Source organism: Drosophila teissieri, chromosome X, assembly GCF_016746235.2.
Source record: "Drosophila teissieri strain GT53w chromosome X, Prin_Dtei_1.1, whole genome shotgun sequence".
Taxonomy (NCBI): Eukaryota; Metazoa; Arthropoda; class Insecta; order Diptera; family Drosophilidae; genus Drosophila; species Drosophila teissieri.
This window is the reverse complement of record NC_053034.1, coordinates 12,373,609-12,391,796: the sequence shown is the minus strand read 5'-3', so window position 1 is coordinate 12,391,796 and position 18,188 is coordinate 12,373,609. Positions and strand designations below refer to the sequence as shown.

The following is an 18,188-nucleotide window of genomic DNA, read 5'->3' as shown; positions in this document are numbered from 1 at the left end:
GAAATGCAGTCTTCAACCTTTTTCCAGCTTGGAACTATCACTTATTATGGGTAAGCTGTGAGAGTGACATAAGAATTTAACTGGTCTTTACCTCAATCCACAACAGAAGAAAGCAGTTCAAATCAAGAATCCAGTGCAGAAGAAAATCAAATGACAGAAGTGCCATGGACACTATCAACAAAGCTTCCTCAAACTATAGGTATATTTTCCAGTCAAAGTGTAGATGAAGATAAAACATCTGAAGAATATACAAGGACGCTATCGATTTCTCCCCTTCAAACAAGTACAATGGCAAATAGTTTACCTACAGTTTCGAGTGCAGAAGATCAAACAATTCAAAAGGAAACAACGGAATTTTTAACATCTTTACCTCAATCCACAACAGAAGAAAGCAGTTCAAGTCCAGAATCCAGTGCAGAACAAAATCAAATGACAGAAGTGCCATGGACACTATCAACAAAGCTTCCTCAATCAGGCACTCAAACTATAAGTATATTTTCAAGTCAAAGTGTAGATGAAGATAAAACATCTGAAGAATATATAAGGACGCTATCGATTTCTCCCCTTCAAACAAGTACAATGGCAAATAGTTTACCTACAGTTTCGAGTGCAGAAGATCAAACAATTAAAAAGGAAACAACGGAATTTTTAACATCTTTACCTCAATCCACAACAGAAGAAAGCAGTTCAAGTCCAGAATCCAGTGCAGAACAAAATCAAATGACAGAAGTGCCATGGACACTATCAACAAAGCTTCCTCAATCAGGCACTCAAACTATAAGTATATTTTCAAGTCAAAGTGTAGATGAAGATAAAACATCTGAAGAATATACAAGGACGCTATCGATTTCTCCCCTTCAATCAAGTACAATGGCAAATAGTTTACCTACAGTTTCGAGTGCAGAAGATCAAACAATTCAAAAGGAAACAACGGAATTTTTAACATCTTTACCTCAATCCACAACAGAAGAAAGCAGTTCAAGTCCAGAATCCAGTGCAGAACAAAATCAAATGACAGAAGTGCCATGGACACTATCAACAAAGCTTCCTCAATCAAGCACTCAAACTATAAGTATATTTTCAAGTCAAAGTGTAGATGAAGATAAAACATCTGAAGAATATATAAGGACGCTATCGATTTCTCCCCTTCAAACAAGTACAATGGCAAATAGTTTACCTACAGTTTCGAGTGCAGAAGATCAAACAATTCAAAAGGAAACAACGGAATTTTTAACATCTTTACCTCAATCCTCAACAGAAGAAAGCAGTTCAAGTCAAGAATTCAGTGCAGAAGAAAATCAAATGACAGAAGTGCCATGGACACTATCAACAAAGCTTCCTCAATCAGGCACTCAAACTATAAGTATATTTTCAAGTCAAAGTGTAGATGAAGATAAGACATCTGAAGAATATACAAGGACGCTATCGATTTCTCCCCTTCAATCAAGTACAATGGCAAATAGTTTACCTAGAGTTTCGAGTGCAGAAGATCAAACAATTCAAAAGGAAACAACGGAATTTTTAACATCTTTACCACAATCCACAACAGAAGAAAGCAGTTCAAGTCAAGAATCCAGTGCAGAAGAAAATCAAATGACAGAAGTGCCATGGACACTATCAACAAAGCTTCCTCAATCAGGCACTCAAACTATAAGTATATTTTCAAGTCAAAGTGTAGATGAAGATAAAACATCTGAAGAATATACAAGGACGCTATCGATTTCTCCCCTTCAATCAAGTACAATGGCAAATAGTTTACCTACAGTTTCGAGTGCAGAAGATCAAACAATTCAAAAGGAAACAACGGAATTTTTAACATCTTTACCTCAATCCACAACAGAAGAAAGCAGTTCAAGTCAAGAATCCAGTGCAGAAGAAAATCAAATGACAGAAGTGCCATGGACACTATCAACAAAGCTTCCTCAATCAGGCACTCAAACTAAAGTATATTTTCAAGTCAAAGTGTAGATGAAGATAAACATCTGAAGAATATACAAGGACGCTATCGATTTCTCCCCTTCAATCAAGTACAATGGCAAATAGTTTACCTACAGTTTCGAGTGCAGAAGATCAAACAATTAAAAGGAAACAACGGAATTTTTAACATCTTTACCTCAATCCACAACAGAAGAAAGCAGTTCAAGTCAAGAATCCAGTGCAGAAGAAAATCAAATGACAGAAGTGCCATGGACACTATCAACAAAGCTTCCTCAATCAGGCACTCAAACTATAAGTATATTTTTAAGTCAAAGTGTAGATGAAGATAAAACATCTGAAGAATATACAAGGACGCTATCGATTTCTCCCCTTCATTCAAGTACAATGGCAAATAGTTTACCTACAGTTTCGAGTGCAGAAGATCAAACAATTCAAAAGGAAACAACGGAATTTTTAACATCTTTACCTCAATCCACAACAGAAGAAAGCAGTTCAAGTCCAGAATCCAGTGCAGAAGAAAATCAAATGACAGAAGTGCCATGGACACTATCAACAAAGCTTCCTCAATCAAGCACTCAAACTATAAGTATATTTTCAAGTCAAAGTGTAGATGAAGATAAAACATCTGAAGAATATACAAGGACGCTATCGATTTCTCCCCTTCAATCAAGTACAATGGCAAATAGTTTACCTACAGTTTCGAGTGCAGAAGATCAAACAATTCAAAAGGAAACAACGGAATTTTTAACATCTTTACCTCAATCCACAACAGAAGAAAGCAGTTCAAGTCAAGAATCCAGTGCAGAAGAAAATCAAATGACAGAAGTGCCATGGACACTATCAACAAAGCTTCCTCAATCAGGCACTCAAACTAAAAGTATATTTTCAAGTCAAAGTGTAGATGAAGATAAAACATCTGAAGAATATACAAGGACGCTATCGATTTCTCCCCTTCAAACAAGTACAATGGCAAATAGTTTACCTACAGTTTCGAGTGCAGAAGATCAAACAATTCAAAAGGAAACAACGGAATTTTTAACATCTTTACCTCAATCCACAACAGAAGAAAGCAGTTCAAGTCAAGAATCCAGTGCAGAAGAAAATCAAATGACAGAAGTGCCATGGACACTATCAACAAAGCTTCCTCAATCAGGCACTCAAACTATAAGTATATTTTCAAGTCAAAGTGTAGATGAAGATAAAACATCTGAAGAATATACAAGGACGCTATCGATTTCTCCCCTTCAATCAAGTAAAATGGCAAATAGTTTACCTACAGTTTCGAGTGCAGAAGATCAAACAATTCAAAAGGAAACAACGGAATTTTAACATCTTTACCTCAATCCACAACAGAAGAAAGCAGTTCAAGTCAAGAATCCAGTGCAGAAGAAAATCAAATGACAGAAGTGCCATGGACACTATCAACAAAGCTTCCTCAATCAGGCACTCAAACTATAAGTATATTTTCAAGTCAAGTGTAGATGAAGATAAAACATCTGAAGAATATACAAGGACGCTATCGATTTCTCCCCTTCAACAAGTACAATGGCAAATAGTTTACCTACAGTTTCGAGTGCAGAAGATCAAACAATTCAAAAGGAAACAACGGAATTTTTAACATCTTTACCTCAATCCACAACAGAAGAAAGCAGTTCAAGTCAAGAATCCAGTGCAGAAGAAAATCAAATGACAGAAGTGCCATGGACACTATCAACAAAGCTTCCTCAATCAGGCACTCAAACTATAAGTATATTTTCAAGTCAAAGTGTAGATGAAGATAAAACATCTGAAGAATATACAAGGACGCTATCGATTTCTCCCCTTCAATCAAGTACAATGGCAAATAGTTTACCTACAGTTTCGAGTGCAGAAGATCAAACAATTCAAAAGGAAACAACGGAATTTTTAACATCTTTTCCTCAATCCACAACAGAAGAAAGCAGTTCAAGTCAAGAATCCAGTGCAGAAGAAAATCAAATGACAGAAGTGCCATGGACACTATCAACAAAGCTTCCTCAATCAGGCACTCAAACTATAAGTATATTTTCAAGCCAAAGTGTAGATGAAGATAAAACACCTGAAGAATATCCAAGCACGCTATCGATTTCTCCCCTTCAATCAAGTACAATGGCAAATAGTTTACCTACAGTTTCGAGTGCAGAAGATCAAACAATTCAAAAGGAAACAACGGAATTTTAACATCTTTACCTCAATCCACAACAGAAGAAAGCAGTTCAAGTCAAGAATCCAGTGCAGAAGAAAATCAAATGACAGAAGTGCCATTGACACTATCAACAAAGCTTCCTCAATCAGGCACTCAAACTATAAGTATATTTTCAAGTCTAAGTGTAGATGAAGATAAAACATCTGAAGAATATACAAGGACGCTATCGATTTCTCCCCTTCAAACAAGTACAATGGCATATAGTTTACCTACAGTTTCGAGTACAGAAGATCAAACAATTCAAAAGGAAACAACGGAATTTTTAACATCTTTACCTCAATCCACAACAGAAGAAAGCAGTTCAAGTCAAGAATCCAGTGCAGAAGAAAATCAAATGACAGAAGTGCCATGGACACTATCAACAAAGCTTCCTCAATCAGGCACTCAAACTATAAGTATATTTTCAAGTCAAAGTGTAGATGAAGATAAAACATCTGAAGAATATACAAGGACGCTATCGATTTCTCCCCTTCAATCAAGTACAATGGCAAATAGTTTACCTACAGTTTCGAGTGCAGAAGATCAAACAATTCAAAAGGAAACAACGGAATTTTCAACATCTTTACCTCAATCCACAACAGAAGAAAGCAGTTCAAGTCAAGAATCCAGTGCAGAAGAAAATCAAATGACAGAAGTGCCATGGACACTATCAACAAAGCTTCCTCAATCAGGCACTCAAACTATAAGTATATTTTCAAGTCTAAGTGTAGATGAAGATAAAACATCTGAAGAATATACAAGGACGCTATCGATTTCTCCCCTTCAAACAAGTACAATGGCAAATAGTTTACCTACAGTTTCGAGTGCAGAAGATCAAACAATTCAAAAGGAAACAACGGAATTTTTAACATCTTTACCTCAATCCACAACAGAAGAAAGCAGTTCAAGTCAAGAATCCAGTGCAGAAGAAAATCAAATGACAGAAGTGCCATGGACACTATCAACAAAGCTTCCTCAATCAGGCACTCGAACTATAAGTATATTTTCAAGTCAAAGTGTAGATGAAGATAAAACATCTGAAGAATATACAAGGACGCTATCGATTTCTCCCCTTCAATCAAGTACAATGGCAAATAGTTTACCTACAGTTTCGAGTGCAGAAGATCAAACAATTCAAAAGGAAACAACGGAATTTTTAACATCTTTACCTCAATCCACAACAGAAGAAAGCAGTTCAAGTCAAGAATCCAGTGCAGAAGAAAATCAAATGACAGAAGTGCCATGGACACTATCAACAAAGCTTCCTCAATCAGGCACTCAAACTATAAGTATATTTTCAAGTCAAGTGTAGATGAAGATAAAACATCTGAAGAATATACAAGGACGCTATCGATTTCTCCCCTTCAAACAAGTACAATGGCAAATAGTTTACCTACAGTTTCGAGTGCAGAAGATCAAACAATTAAAAAGGAAACAACGGAATTTTTAACATCTTTACCTCAATCCACAACAGAAGAAAGCAGTTCAAGTCAAGAATCCAGTGCAGAAGAAAATCAAATGACAGAAGTGCCATGGACACTATCAACAAAGCTTCCTCAATCAGGCACTCAAACTATAAGTATATTTTCAAGTCAAAGTGTAGATGAAGATAAAACATCTGAAGAATATACAAGGACGCTATCGATTTCTCCCCTTCAATCAAGTACAATGGCAAATAGTTTACCTACAGTTTCGAGTGCAGAAGATCAAACAATTCAAAAGGAAACAACGGAATTTTTAACATCTTTACCTCAATCCACAACAGAAGAAAGCAGTTCAAGTCCAGAATCCAGTGCAGAAGAAAATCAAATGACAGAAGTGCCATGGACACTATCAACAAAGCTTCCTCAATCAGGCACTCAAACTAAAAGTATATTTTCAAGTCAAAGTGTAGATGAAGATAAAACATCTGAAGAATATACAAGGACGCTATCGATTTCTCCCCTTCAAACAAGTACAATGGCAAATAGTTTACCTACAGTTTCGAGTGCAGAAGATCAAACAATTCAAAAGGAAACAACGGAATTTTTAACATCTTTACCTCAATCCACAACAGAAGAAAGCAGTTCAAGTCAAGAATCCAGTGCAGAAGAAAATCAAATGACAGAAGTGCCATGGACACTATCAACAAAGCTTCCTCAATCAGCACTCAAACTATAAGTATATTTTCAAGTCAAAGTGTAGATGAAGATAAAACATCTGAAGAATATACAAGGACGCTATCGATTTCTCCCCTTCAATCAAGTACAATGGCAAATAGTTTACCTACAGTTTCGAGTGCAGAAGATCAAACAATTCAAAAGGAAACAACGGAATTTTTAACATCTTTACCTCAATCCACAACAGAAGAAAGCAGTTCAAGTCAAGAATCCAGTGCAGAAGAAAATCAAATGACAGAAGTGCCATGGACACTATCAACAAAGCTTCCTCAATCAGGCACTCAAACTAAAGTATATTTTCAAGTCAAAGTGTAGATGAAGATAAACATCTGAAGAATATACAAGGACGCTATCGATTTCTCCCCTTCAAACAAGTACAATGGCAAATAGTTTACCTACAGTTTCGAGTGCAGAAGATCAAACAATTCAAAAGGAAACAACGGAATTTTTAACATCTTTACCTCAATCCACAACAGAAGAAAGCAGTTCAAGTCAAGAATCCAGTGCAGAAGAAAATCAAATGACAGAAGTGCCATGGACACTATCAACAAAGCTTCCTCAATCAGGCACTCAAACTATAAGTATATTTTCAAGTCAAAGTGTAGATGAAGATAAAACATCTGAAGAATATACAAGGACGCTATCGATTTCTCCCCTTCAATCAAGTACAATGGCAAATAGTTTACCTACAGTTTCGAGTGCAGAAGATCAAACAATTCAAAAGGAAACAACGGAATTTTTAACATCTTTACCTCAATCCACAACAGAAGAAAGCAGTTCAAGTCGAGAATCCAGTGCAGAAGAAAATCAAATGACAGAAGTGCCATGGACACTATCAACAAAGCTTCCTCAATCAGGCACTCAAACTATAAGTATATTTTCAAGTCTAAGTGTAGATGAAGATAAAACATCTGAAGAATATACAAGGACGCTATCGATTTCTCCCCTTCAAACAAGTACAATGGCAAATAGTTTACCTACAGTTTCGAGTGCAGAAGATCAAACAATTCAAAAGGAAACAACGGAATTTTTAACATCTTTACCTCAATCCACAACAGAAGAAAGCAGTTCAAGTCAAGAATCCAGTGCAGAAGAAAATCAAATGACAGAAGTGCCATGGACACTATCAACAAAGCTTCCTCAATCAGGCACTCAAACTAAAAGTATATTTTCAAGTCAAAGTGTAGAAGAAGATAAAACATCTGAAGAATATACAAGGACGCTATCGATTTCTCCCCTTCAATCAAGTACAATGGCAAATAGTTTACCTACAGTTTCGAGTGCAGAAGATCAAACAATTCAAAAGGAAACAACGGAATTTTTAACATCTTTACCTCAATCCACAACAGAAGAAAGCAGTTCAAGTCAAGAATCCAGTGCAGAAGAAAATCAAATGACAGAAGTGCCATGGACACTATCAACAAAGCTTCCTCAATCAGGCACTCAAACTATAAGTATATTTTCAAGTCAAAGTGTAGATGAAGATAAAACATCTGAAGAAAATACAAGGACGCTATCGATTTCTCCCCTTCAATCAAGTACAATGGCAAATAGTTTACCTACAGTTTCGAGTGCAGAAGATCAAACAATTCAAAAGGAAACAACAGAATTTTTAACATCTTTACCTCAATCCACAACAGAAGAAAGCAGTTCAAGTCAAGAATCCAGTGCAGAAGAAAATCAAATGACAGAAGTGCCATGGACACTATCAACAAAGCTTCCTCAATCAGCACTCAAACTATAAGTATATTTTTAAGTCAAAGTGTAGATGAAGATAAAACATCTGAAGAATATACAAGGACGCTATCGATTTCTCCCCTTCAATCAAGTAAAATGGCAAATAGTTTACCTACAGTTTCGAGTGCAGAAGATCAAACAATTCAAAAGGAAACAACGGAATTTTTAACATCTTTACCTCAATCCACAACAGAAGAAAGCAGTTCAAGTCAAGAATCTAGTGCAGAAGAAAATCAAATGACAGAAGTGCCATGGACACTATCAACAAAGCTTCCTCAATCAGGCACTCAAACTAAAAGTATATTTTCAAGTCAAAGTGTAGAAGAAGATAAGACATCTGAAGAATATACAAGGACGCTATCGATTTCTCCCCTTCAATCAAGTACAATGGCAAATAGTTTACCTACAGTTTCGAGTGCAGAAGATCAAACAATTCAAAAGGAAACAACGGAATTTTTAACATCTTTACCTCAATCCACAACAGAAGAAAGCAGTTCAAGTCAAGAATCCAGTGCAGAAGAAAATCAAATGACAGAAGTGCCATGGACACTATCAACAAAGCTTCCTCAATCAGGCACTCAAACTAAAAGTATATTTTCAAGTCAAAGTGTAGAAGAAGATAAAACATCTGAAGAATATACAAGGACGCTATCGATTTCTCCCCTTCAAACAAGTACAATGGCAAATAGTTTACCTACAGTTTCGAGTGCAGAAGATCAAACAATTCAAAAGGAAACAACGGAATTTTTAACATCTTTACCTCAATCCACAACAGAAGAAAGCAGTTCAAGTCAAGAATCCAGTGCAGAAGAAAATCAAATGACAGAAGTGCCATGGACACTATCAACAAAGCTTCCTCAATCAGCACTCAAACTATAAGTATATTTTCAAGTCAAAGTGTAGATGAAGATAAAACATCTGAAGAATATACAAGGACGCTATCGATTTCTCCCCTTCAATCAAGTACAATGGCAAATAGTTTACCTACAGTTTCGAGTGCAGAAGATCAAACAATTCAAAAGGAAACAACGAATTTTTAACATCTTTACCTCAATCCACAACAGAAGAAAGCAGTTCAAGTCAAGAATCCAGTGCAGAAGAAAATCAAATGACAGAAGTGCCATGGACACTATCACAAAGCTTCCTCAATCAGGCACTCAAACTATAAGTATATTTTCAAGTCAAAGTGTAGAAGAAGATAAAACATCTGAAGAAAATACAAGGACGCTATCGATTTCTCCCCTTCAATCAAGTACAATGGCAAATAGTTTACCTACAGTTTCGAGTGCAGAAGATCAAACAATTCAAAAGGAAACAACGGAATTTTTAACATCTTTACCTCAATCCACAACAGAAGAAAGCAGTTCAAGTCAAGAATCCAGTGCAGAAGAAAATCAAATGACAGAAGTGCCATGGACACTATCAACAAAGCTTCCTCAATCAGGCACTCAAACTAAAAGTATATTTTCAAGTCAAAGTGTAGAAGAAGATAAAACATCTGAAGAAAATACAAGGACGCTATCGATTTCTCCCTTCAATCAAGTACAATGGCAAATAGTTTACCTACAGTTTCGAGTGCAGAAGATCAAACAATTCAAAAGGAAACAACGGAATTTTTAACATCTTTACCTCAATCCACAACAGAAGAAAGCAGTTCAAGTCAAGAATCCAGTGCAGAAGAAAATCAAATGACAGAAGTGCCATGGACACTATCAACAAAGCTTCCTCAATCAGCACTCAAACTATAAGTATATTTTCAAGTCAAAGTGTAGATGAAGATAAAACATCTGAAGAATATACAAGGACGCTATCGATTTCTCCCCTTCAATCAAGTACAATGGCAAATAGTTTACCTACAGTTTCGAGTGCAGAAGATCAAACAATTCAAAAGGAAACAACGGAATTTTTAACATCTTTACCTCAATCCACAACAAAGAAAGCAGTTCAAGTCAAGAATCCAGTGCAGAAGAAAATCAAATGACAGAAGTGCCATGGACACTATCAGCAAAGCTTCCTCAATCAGGCACTCAAACTATAAGTATATTTTCAAGTCAAAGTGTAGATGAAGATAAAACATCTGAAGAATATACAAGGACGCTATCGATTTCTCCCCTTCAATCAAGTACAATGGCAAATAGTTTACCTACAGTTTCGAGTGCAGAAGATCAAACAATTCAAAAGGAAACAACGGAATTTTTAACATCTTTACCTCAATCCACAACAGAAGAAAGCAGTTCAAGTCAAGAATCCAGTGCAGAAGAAAATCAAATGACAGAAGTGCCATGGACACTATCAACAAAGCTTCCTCAATCAAGCACTCAAACTATAAGTATATTTTCAAGTCAAAGTGTAGATGAAGATAAAACATCTGAAGAATATACAAGGACGCTATCGATTTCTCCCCTTCAATCAAGTACAATGGCAAATAGTTTACCTACAGTTTCGAGTGCAGAAGATCAAACAATTCAAAAGGAAACAACAGAATTTTTAACATCTTTACCTCAATCCACAACAAAAGAAAGCAGTTCAAGTCAAGAATCCAGTGCAGAAGAAAATCAAATGACAGAAGTGCCATGGACACTATCAGCAAAGCTTCCTCAATCAGGCACTCAAACTATAAGTATATTTTCAAGTCAAAGTGTAGATGAAGATAAAACATCTGAAGAATATACAAGGACGCTATCGATTTCTCCCCTTCAATCAAGTACAATGGCAAATAGTTTACCTACAGTTTCGAGTGCAGAAGATCAAACAATTCAAAAGGAAACAACGGAATTTTCAACATCTTTACCTCAATCCACAACAGAAGAAAGCAGTTCAAGTCAAGAATCCAGTGCAGAAGAAAATCAAATGACAGAAGTGCCATGGACACTATCAACAAAGCTTCCTCAATCAGGCACTCAAACTATAAGTATATTTTCAAGTCAAAGTGTAGATGAAGATAAAACATCTGAAGAATATACAAGGACGCTATCGATTTCTCCCCTTCAATCAAGTACAATGACAAATAGTTTACCTACAGTTTCGAGTGCAGAAGATCAAACAATTCAAAAGGAAACAACGGAATTTTTAACATCTTTACCTCAATCCACAACAGAAGAAAGCAGTTCAAGTCAAGAATCCAGTGCAGAAGAAAATCAAATGACAGAAGTGCCATGGACACTATCAACAAAGCTTCCTCAATCAGGCACTCAAACTATAAGTATATTTTCAAGTCTAAGTGTAGATGAAGATAAAACATCTGAAGAATATACAAGGACGCTATCGATTTCTCCCCTTCAAACAAGTACAATGGCAAATAGTTTACCTACAGTCGCGAGCCCAGAAGATCAACCAACTCAAAAGGAACCAACGGAATTTTAACATCTTTACCTCAATCCACAACAGAAGAAAGCAGTTCAAGTCAAGAATCCAGTGCAGAAGAAAATCAAATGACAGAAGTGCCATGGACACTATCAACAAAGCTTCCTCAATCAGGCACTCAAACTATAAGTATATTTTCAAGTCTAAGTTTAGATGAAGATAAAACATCTGAAGAATATACAAGGACGCTATCGATTTCTCCCCTTCAAACAAGTACAATGGCAAATAGTTTACCTACAGTTTCGAGTGCAGAAGATCAAACAATTCAAAAGGAAACAACGGAATTTTTAACATCTTTACCTCAATCCACAACAGAAGAAAGCAGTTCAAGTCAAGAATCCAGTGCAGAAGAAAATCAAATAACAGAAGTGCCATGGACACTATCAACAAAGCTTCCTCAATCAGGCACTCAAACTATAAGTATATTTTCAAGTCAAAGTGTAGATGAAGATAAAACATCTGAAGAATATACAAGGACGCTATCGATTTCTCCCCTTCAAACAAGTACAATGGCAAATAGTTTACCTACAGTTTCGAGTGCAGAAGATCAAACAATTCAAAAGGAAACAACGGAATTTTTAACATCTTTACCTCAATCCACAACAGAAGAAAGCAGTTCAAGTCAAGAATCCAGTGCAGAAGAAAATCAAATGACAGAAGTGCCATGGACACTATCAACAAAGCTTCCTCAATCAGGCACTCAAACTATAAGTATATTTTCAAGTCAAAGTGTAGATGAAGATAAAACATCTGAAGAATATACAAGGACGCTATCGATTTCTCCCCTTCAACAAGTACAATGGCAAATAGTTTACCTACAGTTTCGAGTGCAGAAGATCAAACAATTCAAAAGGAAACAACGGAATTTTTAACATCTTTACCTCAATCCACAACAGAAGAAAGCAGTTCAAGTCAAGAATCCAGTGCAGAAGAAAATCAAATGACAGAAGTGCCATGGACACTATCAACAAAGCTTCCTCAATCAGCACTCAAACTATAAGTATATTTTCAAGTCAAAGTGTAGATGAAGATAAAACATCTGAAGAATATACAAGGACGCTATCGATTTCTCCCCTTCAATCAAGTACAATGGCAAATAGTTTACCTACAGTTTCGAGTGCAGAAGATCAAACAATTCAAAAGGAAACAACGGAATTTTTAACATCTTTACCTCAATCCACAACAGAAGAAAGCAGTTCAAGTCAAGAATCCAGTGCAGAAGAAAATCAAATGACAGAAGTGCCATGGACACTATCAACAAAGCTTCCTCAATCAGCACTCAAACTATAAGTATATTTTCAAGTCAAAGTGTAGATGAAGATAAAACATCTGAAGAATATACAAGGACGCTATCGATTTCTCCCCTTCAATCAAGTACAATGGCAAATAGTTTACCTACAGTTTCGAGTGCAGAAGATCAAACAATTCAAAAGGAAACAACGGAATTTTTAACATCTTTACCTCAATCCACAACAAAGAAAGCAGTTCAAGTCAAGAATCCAGTGCAGAAGAAAATCAAATGACAGAAGTGCCATGGACACTATCAACAAAGCTTCCTCAATCAGGCACTCAAACTATAAGTATATTTTCAAGTCAAAGTGTAGATGAAGATAAAACATCTGAAGAATATACAAGGACGCTATCGATTTCTCCCCTTCAACAAGTACAATGGCAAATAGTTTACCTACAGTTTCGAGTGCAGAAGATCAAACAATTCAAAAGGAAACAACGGAATTTTTAACATCTTTACCTCAATCCACAACAGAAGAAAGCAGTTCAAGTCAAGAATCCAGTGCAGAAGAAAATCAAATGACAGAAGTGCCATGGACACTATCAACAAAGCTTCCTCAATCAGGCACTCAACTATAAGTATATTTTCAAGTCAAAGTGTAGATGAAGATAAAACATCTGAAGAATATACAAGGACGCTATCGATTTCTCCCCTTCAATCAAGTACAATGGCAAATAGTTTACCTACAGTTTCGAGTGCAGAAGATCAAACAATTCAAAAGGAAACAACGGAATTTTTAACATCTTTACCTCAATCCACAACAGAAGAAAGCAGTTCAAGTCAAGAATCCAGTGCAGAAGAAAATCAAATGACAGAAGTGCCATGGACACTATCAACAAAGCTTCCTCAATCAGGCACTCAAACTATAAGTATATTTTCAAGTCAAAGTGTAGATGAAGATAAAACATCTGAAGAATATACAAGGACGCTATCGATTTCTCCCCTTCAATCAAGTACAATGGCAAATAGTTTACCTACAGTTTCGAGTGCACAAGATCAAGCAACCCAAAAGAAACAACGCAATTCCGATCTTCTTTACCTCAATCCACAACAGAAGAAAGCAGTTCAAGTCAAGAATCCAGTGCAGAAGAAAATCAAATGACAGAAGTGCCATGGACACTATCAACAAAGCTTCCTCAATCAGGCACTCAAACTATAAGTATATTTTCAAGTCAAAGTGTAGATGAAGATAAAACATCTGAAGAATATACAAGGACGCTATCGATTTCTCCCCTTCAATCAAGTACAATGGCAAATAGTTTACCTACAGTTTCGAGTGCAGAAGATCAAACAATTCAAAAGGAAACAACGGAATTTTTAACATCTTTACCTCAATCCACAACAGAAGAAAGCAGTTCAAGTCAAGAATCCAGTGCAGAAGAAAATCAAATGACAGAAGTGCCATGGACACTATCAACAAGCTTCCTCAATCAGGCACTCAAACTAAAGTATATTTTCAAGTCAAAGTGTAGAAGAAGATAAAACTCTGAAGAATATACAAGGACGCTATCGATTTCTCCCCTTCAATCAAGTACAATGGCAAATAGTTTACCTACAGTTTCGAGTGCAGAAGATCAAACAATTCAAAAGGAAACAACGGAATTTTTAACATCTTTACCTCAATCCACACAGAAGAAAGCAGTTCAAGTCAAGAATCCAGTGCAGAAGAAAATCAAATGACAGAAGTGCCATGGACACTATCAACAAAGCTTCCTCAATCAGGCACTCAAACTATAAGTATATTTTCAAGTCAAAGTGTAGATGAAGATAAAACATCTGAAGAATATACAAGGACGCTATCGATTTCTCCCCTTCAAACAAGTACAATGGCAAATAGTTTACCTACAGTTTCGAGTGCAGAAGATCAAACAATTCAAAAGAAACAACGGAATTTTTAACATCTTTACCTCAATCCCAACAGAAGAAAGCAGTTCAAGTCAAGAATCCAGTGCAGAAGAAAATCAAATGACAGAAGTGCCATGGACACTATCAACAAAGCTTCCTCAATCAGGCACTCAAACTATAAGTATATTTTCAAGTCAAAGTGTAGATGAAGATAAAACATCTGAAGAATATACAAGGACGCTATCGATTTCTCCCCTTCAATCAAGTACAATGGCAAATAGTTTACCTACAGTTTCGAGTGCAGAAGATCAAACAATTCAAAAGGAAACAACGGAATTTTTAACATCTTTACCTCAATCCACGACGGAAGAAAGCAGTTCAAGTCAAGAATCCAGTGCAGAAGAAAATCAAATGACAGAAGTGCCATGGACACTATCAACAAAGCTTCCTCAATCAGGCACTCAAATTAAAAGTATATTTTCAAGTCAAAGTGTAGAAGAAGATAAAACATCTGAAGAATATACAAGGACGCTATCGATTTCTCCCCTTCAAACTAGTACAATGGCAAATAGTTTACCTACAGTTTCGAGTGCAGAAGATCAAACAATTCAAAAGGAAACAACGGAATTTTTAACATCTTTACCTCAATCCACAACAGAAGAAAGCAGTTCAAGTCAAGAATCCAGTGCAGAAGAAAATCAAATGACAGAAGTGCCATGGACACTATCAACAAAGCTTCCTCAATCAGGCACTCAAACTATAAGTATATTTTCAAGTCAAAGTGTAGATGAAGATAAAACATCTGAAGAATATACAAGGACGCTATCGATTTTCCCCTACAAACAAATACAATGGCAAATAGGTTACCGACAGATTCGAAAGCAGAAGATCAAACAATTCAAAAGGAAACAACGGAATTTTTAACATCTTTACCTCAATCCTCAACAGAAGAAAGCAGTTCAAGTCAAGAATCCAGTGCAGAAGAAAATCAAATGACAGAAGTGCCATGGACACTATCAACAAAGCTTCCTCAATCAGGCACTCAAACTATAAGTATATTTTCAAGTCCAAGTGTAGATGAAGATAAAACATCTGAAGAATATACAAGGACGCTATCGGTTTCTCCCCTTCAATCAAGTACAATGGCAAATAGTTTACCTACAGTTTCGAGTGCAGAAGATCAAACAATTCAAAAGGAAACAACGGAATTTTTAACATCTTTACCTCAATCCACGACGGAAGAAAGCAGTTCAAGTCAAGAATCCAGTGCAGAAGAAAATCAAATGACAGAAGTGCCATGGACACTATCAACAAAGCTTCCTCAATCAGGCACTCAAACTATAAGTATATTTTCAAGTCAAAGTGTAGATGAAGATAAAACATCTGAAGAATATACAAGGACGCTATCGATTTCTCCCCTTCAAACAAGTACAATGGCAAATAGTTTACCTACAGTTTCGAGTGCAGAAGATCAAACAATTCAAAAGGAAACAACGGAATTTTCAACATCTTTACCTCAATCCACAACAGAAGAAAGCAGTTCAAGTCAAGAATCCAGTGCAGAAGAAAATCAAATGACAGAAGTGCCATGGACACTATCAACAAAGCTTCCTCAATCAAGCACTCAAATTATAAGTATATTTTCAAGTCAAAGTGTAGATGAAGATAAAACATCTGAAGAATATAAAAGGACGCTATCGATTTCTCCCCTTCAATCAAGTACAATGGTAAATAGTTTACCTACAGTTTCGAGTGCAGAAGATCAAACAATTCAAAAGGAAACAACGGAATTTTTAACATCTTTACCTCAATCCACAACAGAAGAAAGCAGTTCAAGTCAAGAATCCAGTGCAGAAGAAAATCAAATGACAGAAGTGCCATGGACACTATCAACAAAGCTTCCTCAATCAGGCACTCGAACTATAAGTATATTTTCAAGTCAAAGTGTAGATGAAGATAAAACATCTGAAGAATATACAAGGACGCTATCGGTTTCTCCCCTTCAATCAAGTACAATGGCAAATAGTTTACCTACAGTTTCGAGTGCAGAAGATCAAACAATTCAAAAGGAAACAACGGAATTTTTAACATCTTTACCTCAATCCACATCAGAAGAAAGCAGTTCAAGTCAAGAATCCAGTGCAGAAGAAAATCAAATGACAGAAGTGCCCTGGGCACTATCAACAAAGCTTCCTCAATCAGGCACTCAAACTATAAGTATATTTTCAAGTCAAAGTGTAGATGAAGATAAAACATCTGAAGAATATAAAAGGACGCTATCGATTTCTCCCCTTCAATCAAGTACAATGGCAAATAGTTTACCTACAGTTTCGAGTGCAGAAGATCAAACAATTCAAAAGAAAACAACGGAATTTTTAACATCTTTACCTCAATCCTCAACAGAAGAAAGCAGTTCAAGTCAAGAATCCAGTGCAGAAGAAAATCAAATGACAGAAGTGCCATGGACACTATCAACAAAGCTTCCTCAATCAGGCACTCAAACTATAAGTATATTTTCAAGTCAAAGTGTAGATGAAGATAAAACATCTGAAGAATATACAAGGACGCTATCGGTTTCTCCCCTTCAATCAAGTACAATGGCAAATAGTTTACCTACAGTTTCGAGTGCAGAAGATCAAACAATTCAAAAGGAAACAACGGAATTTTTAACATCTTTACCTCAATCCACGACGGAAGAAAGCAGTTCAAGTCAAGAATCCAGTGCAGAAGAAAATCAAATGACAGAAGTGCCATGGACACTATCAACAAAGCTTCCTCAATCAGGCACTCAAACTATAAGTATATTTTCAAGTCAAAGTGTAGATGAAGATAAAACATCTGAAGAATATACAAGGACGCTATCGATTTCTCCCCTTCAATCAAGTACAATGGCAAATAGTTTACCTACAGTTTCGAGTGCAGAAGATCAAACAATTCAAAAGGAAACAACGGAATTTTTAACATCTTTACCTCAATCCACGACGGAAGAAAGCAGTTCAAGTCAAGAATCCAGTGCAGAAGAAAATCAAATGACAGAAGTGCCATGGACACTATCAACAAAGCTTCCTCAATCAGGCACTCAAACTATAAGTATATTTTCAAGTCAAAGTGTAGAAGAAGATAAAACATCTGAAGAATATACAAGGACGCTATCGATTTCTCCCCTTCAAACTAGTACAATGGCAAATAGTTTACCTACAGTTTCGAGTGCAGAAGATCAAACAATTCAAAAGGAAACAACGGAATTTTTAACATCTTTACCTCAATCCACAACAGAAGAAAGCAGTTCAAGTCAAGAATCCAGTGCAGAAGAAAATCAAATGACAGAAGTGCCATGGACACTATCAACAAAGCTTCCTCAATCAGGCACTCAAACTATAAGTATATTTTCAAGTCAAAGTGTAGATGAAGATAAAACATCTGAAGAATATACAAGGACGCTATCGATTTTTCCCCTTCAAACAAGTACAATGGCAAATAGTTTACCTACAGTTTCGAGTGCAGAAGATCAAACAATTCAAAAGGAAACAACGGAATTTTTAACATCTTTACCTCAATCCTCAACAGAAGAAAGCAGTTCAAGTCAAGAATCCAGTGCAGAAGAAAATCAAATGACAGAAGTGCCATGGACACTATCAACAAAGCTTCCTCA

General features: G+C 36.2%; 1 protein-coding gene across 1 annotated transcript in view; it reads left to right on the top strand.

The window, feature by feature from the left end:
• LOC122624184 overlaps positions 1–18,188 on the top strand; it is a 42,483-nt gene that overhangs the window by 151 nt on the left and 24,144 nt on the right. Inside the window, 31 exon segments of the mRNA XM_043803643.1 lie at positions 74–1,942; positions 1,945–1,977; positions 1,980–2,078; positions 2,081–3,262; positions 3,265–3,344; positions 3,398–3,464; positions 3,467–4,132; positions 4,135–5,445; positions 5,448–6,281; positions 6,284–6,589; positions 6,592–6,624; positions 6,627–8,024; positions 8,027–8,899; positions 8,902–9,063; positions 9,066–9,167; positions 9,170–9,568; positions 9,571–9,756; positions 9,759–9,968; positions 9,971–11,395; positions 11,398–12,180; positions 12,183–12,371; positions 12,374–12,682; positions 12,685–12,873; positions 12,876–13,049; positions 13,052–13,264; positions 13,267–13,698; positions 13,701–14,312; positions 14,315–14,566; positions 14,569–14,601; positions 14,604–15,371; positions 15,374–18,158. Coding sequence (XP_043659578.1) covers positions 74–1,942; positions 1,945–1,977; positions 1,980–2,078; positions 2,081–3,262; positions 3,265–3,344; positions 3,398–3,464; positions 3,467–4,132; positions 4,135–5,445; positions 5,448–6,281; positions 6,284–6,589; positions 6,592–6,624; positions 6,627–8,024; positions 8,027–8,899; positions 8,902–9,063; positions 9,066–9,167; positions 9,170–9,568; positions 9,571–9,756; positions 9,759–9,968; positions 9,971–11,395; positions 11,398–12,180; positions 12,183–12,371; positions 12,374–12,682; positions 12,685–12,873; positions 12,876–13,049; positions 13,052–13,264; positions 13,267–13,698; positions 13,701–14,312; positions 14,315–14,566; positions 14,569–14,601; positions 14,604–15,371; positions 15,374–18,158 — 17,974 coding nt within the window.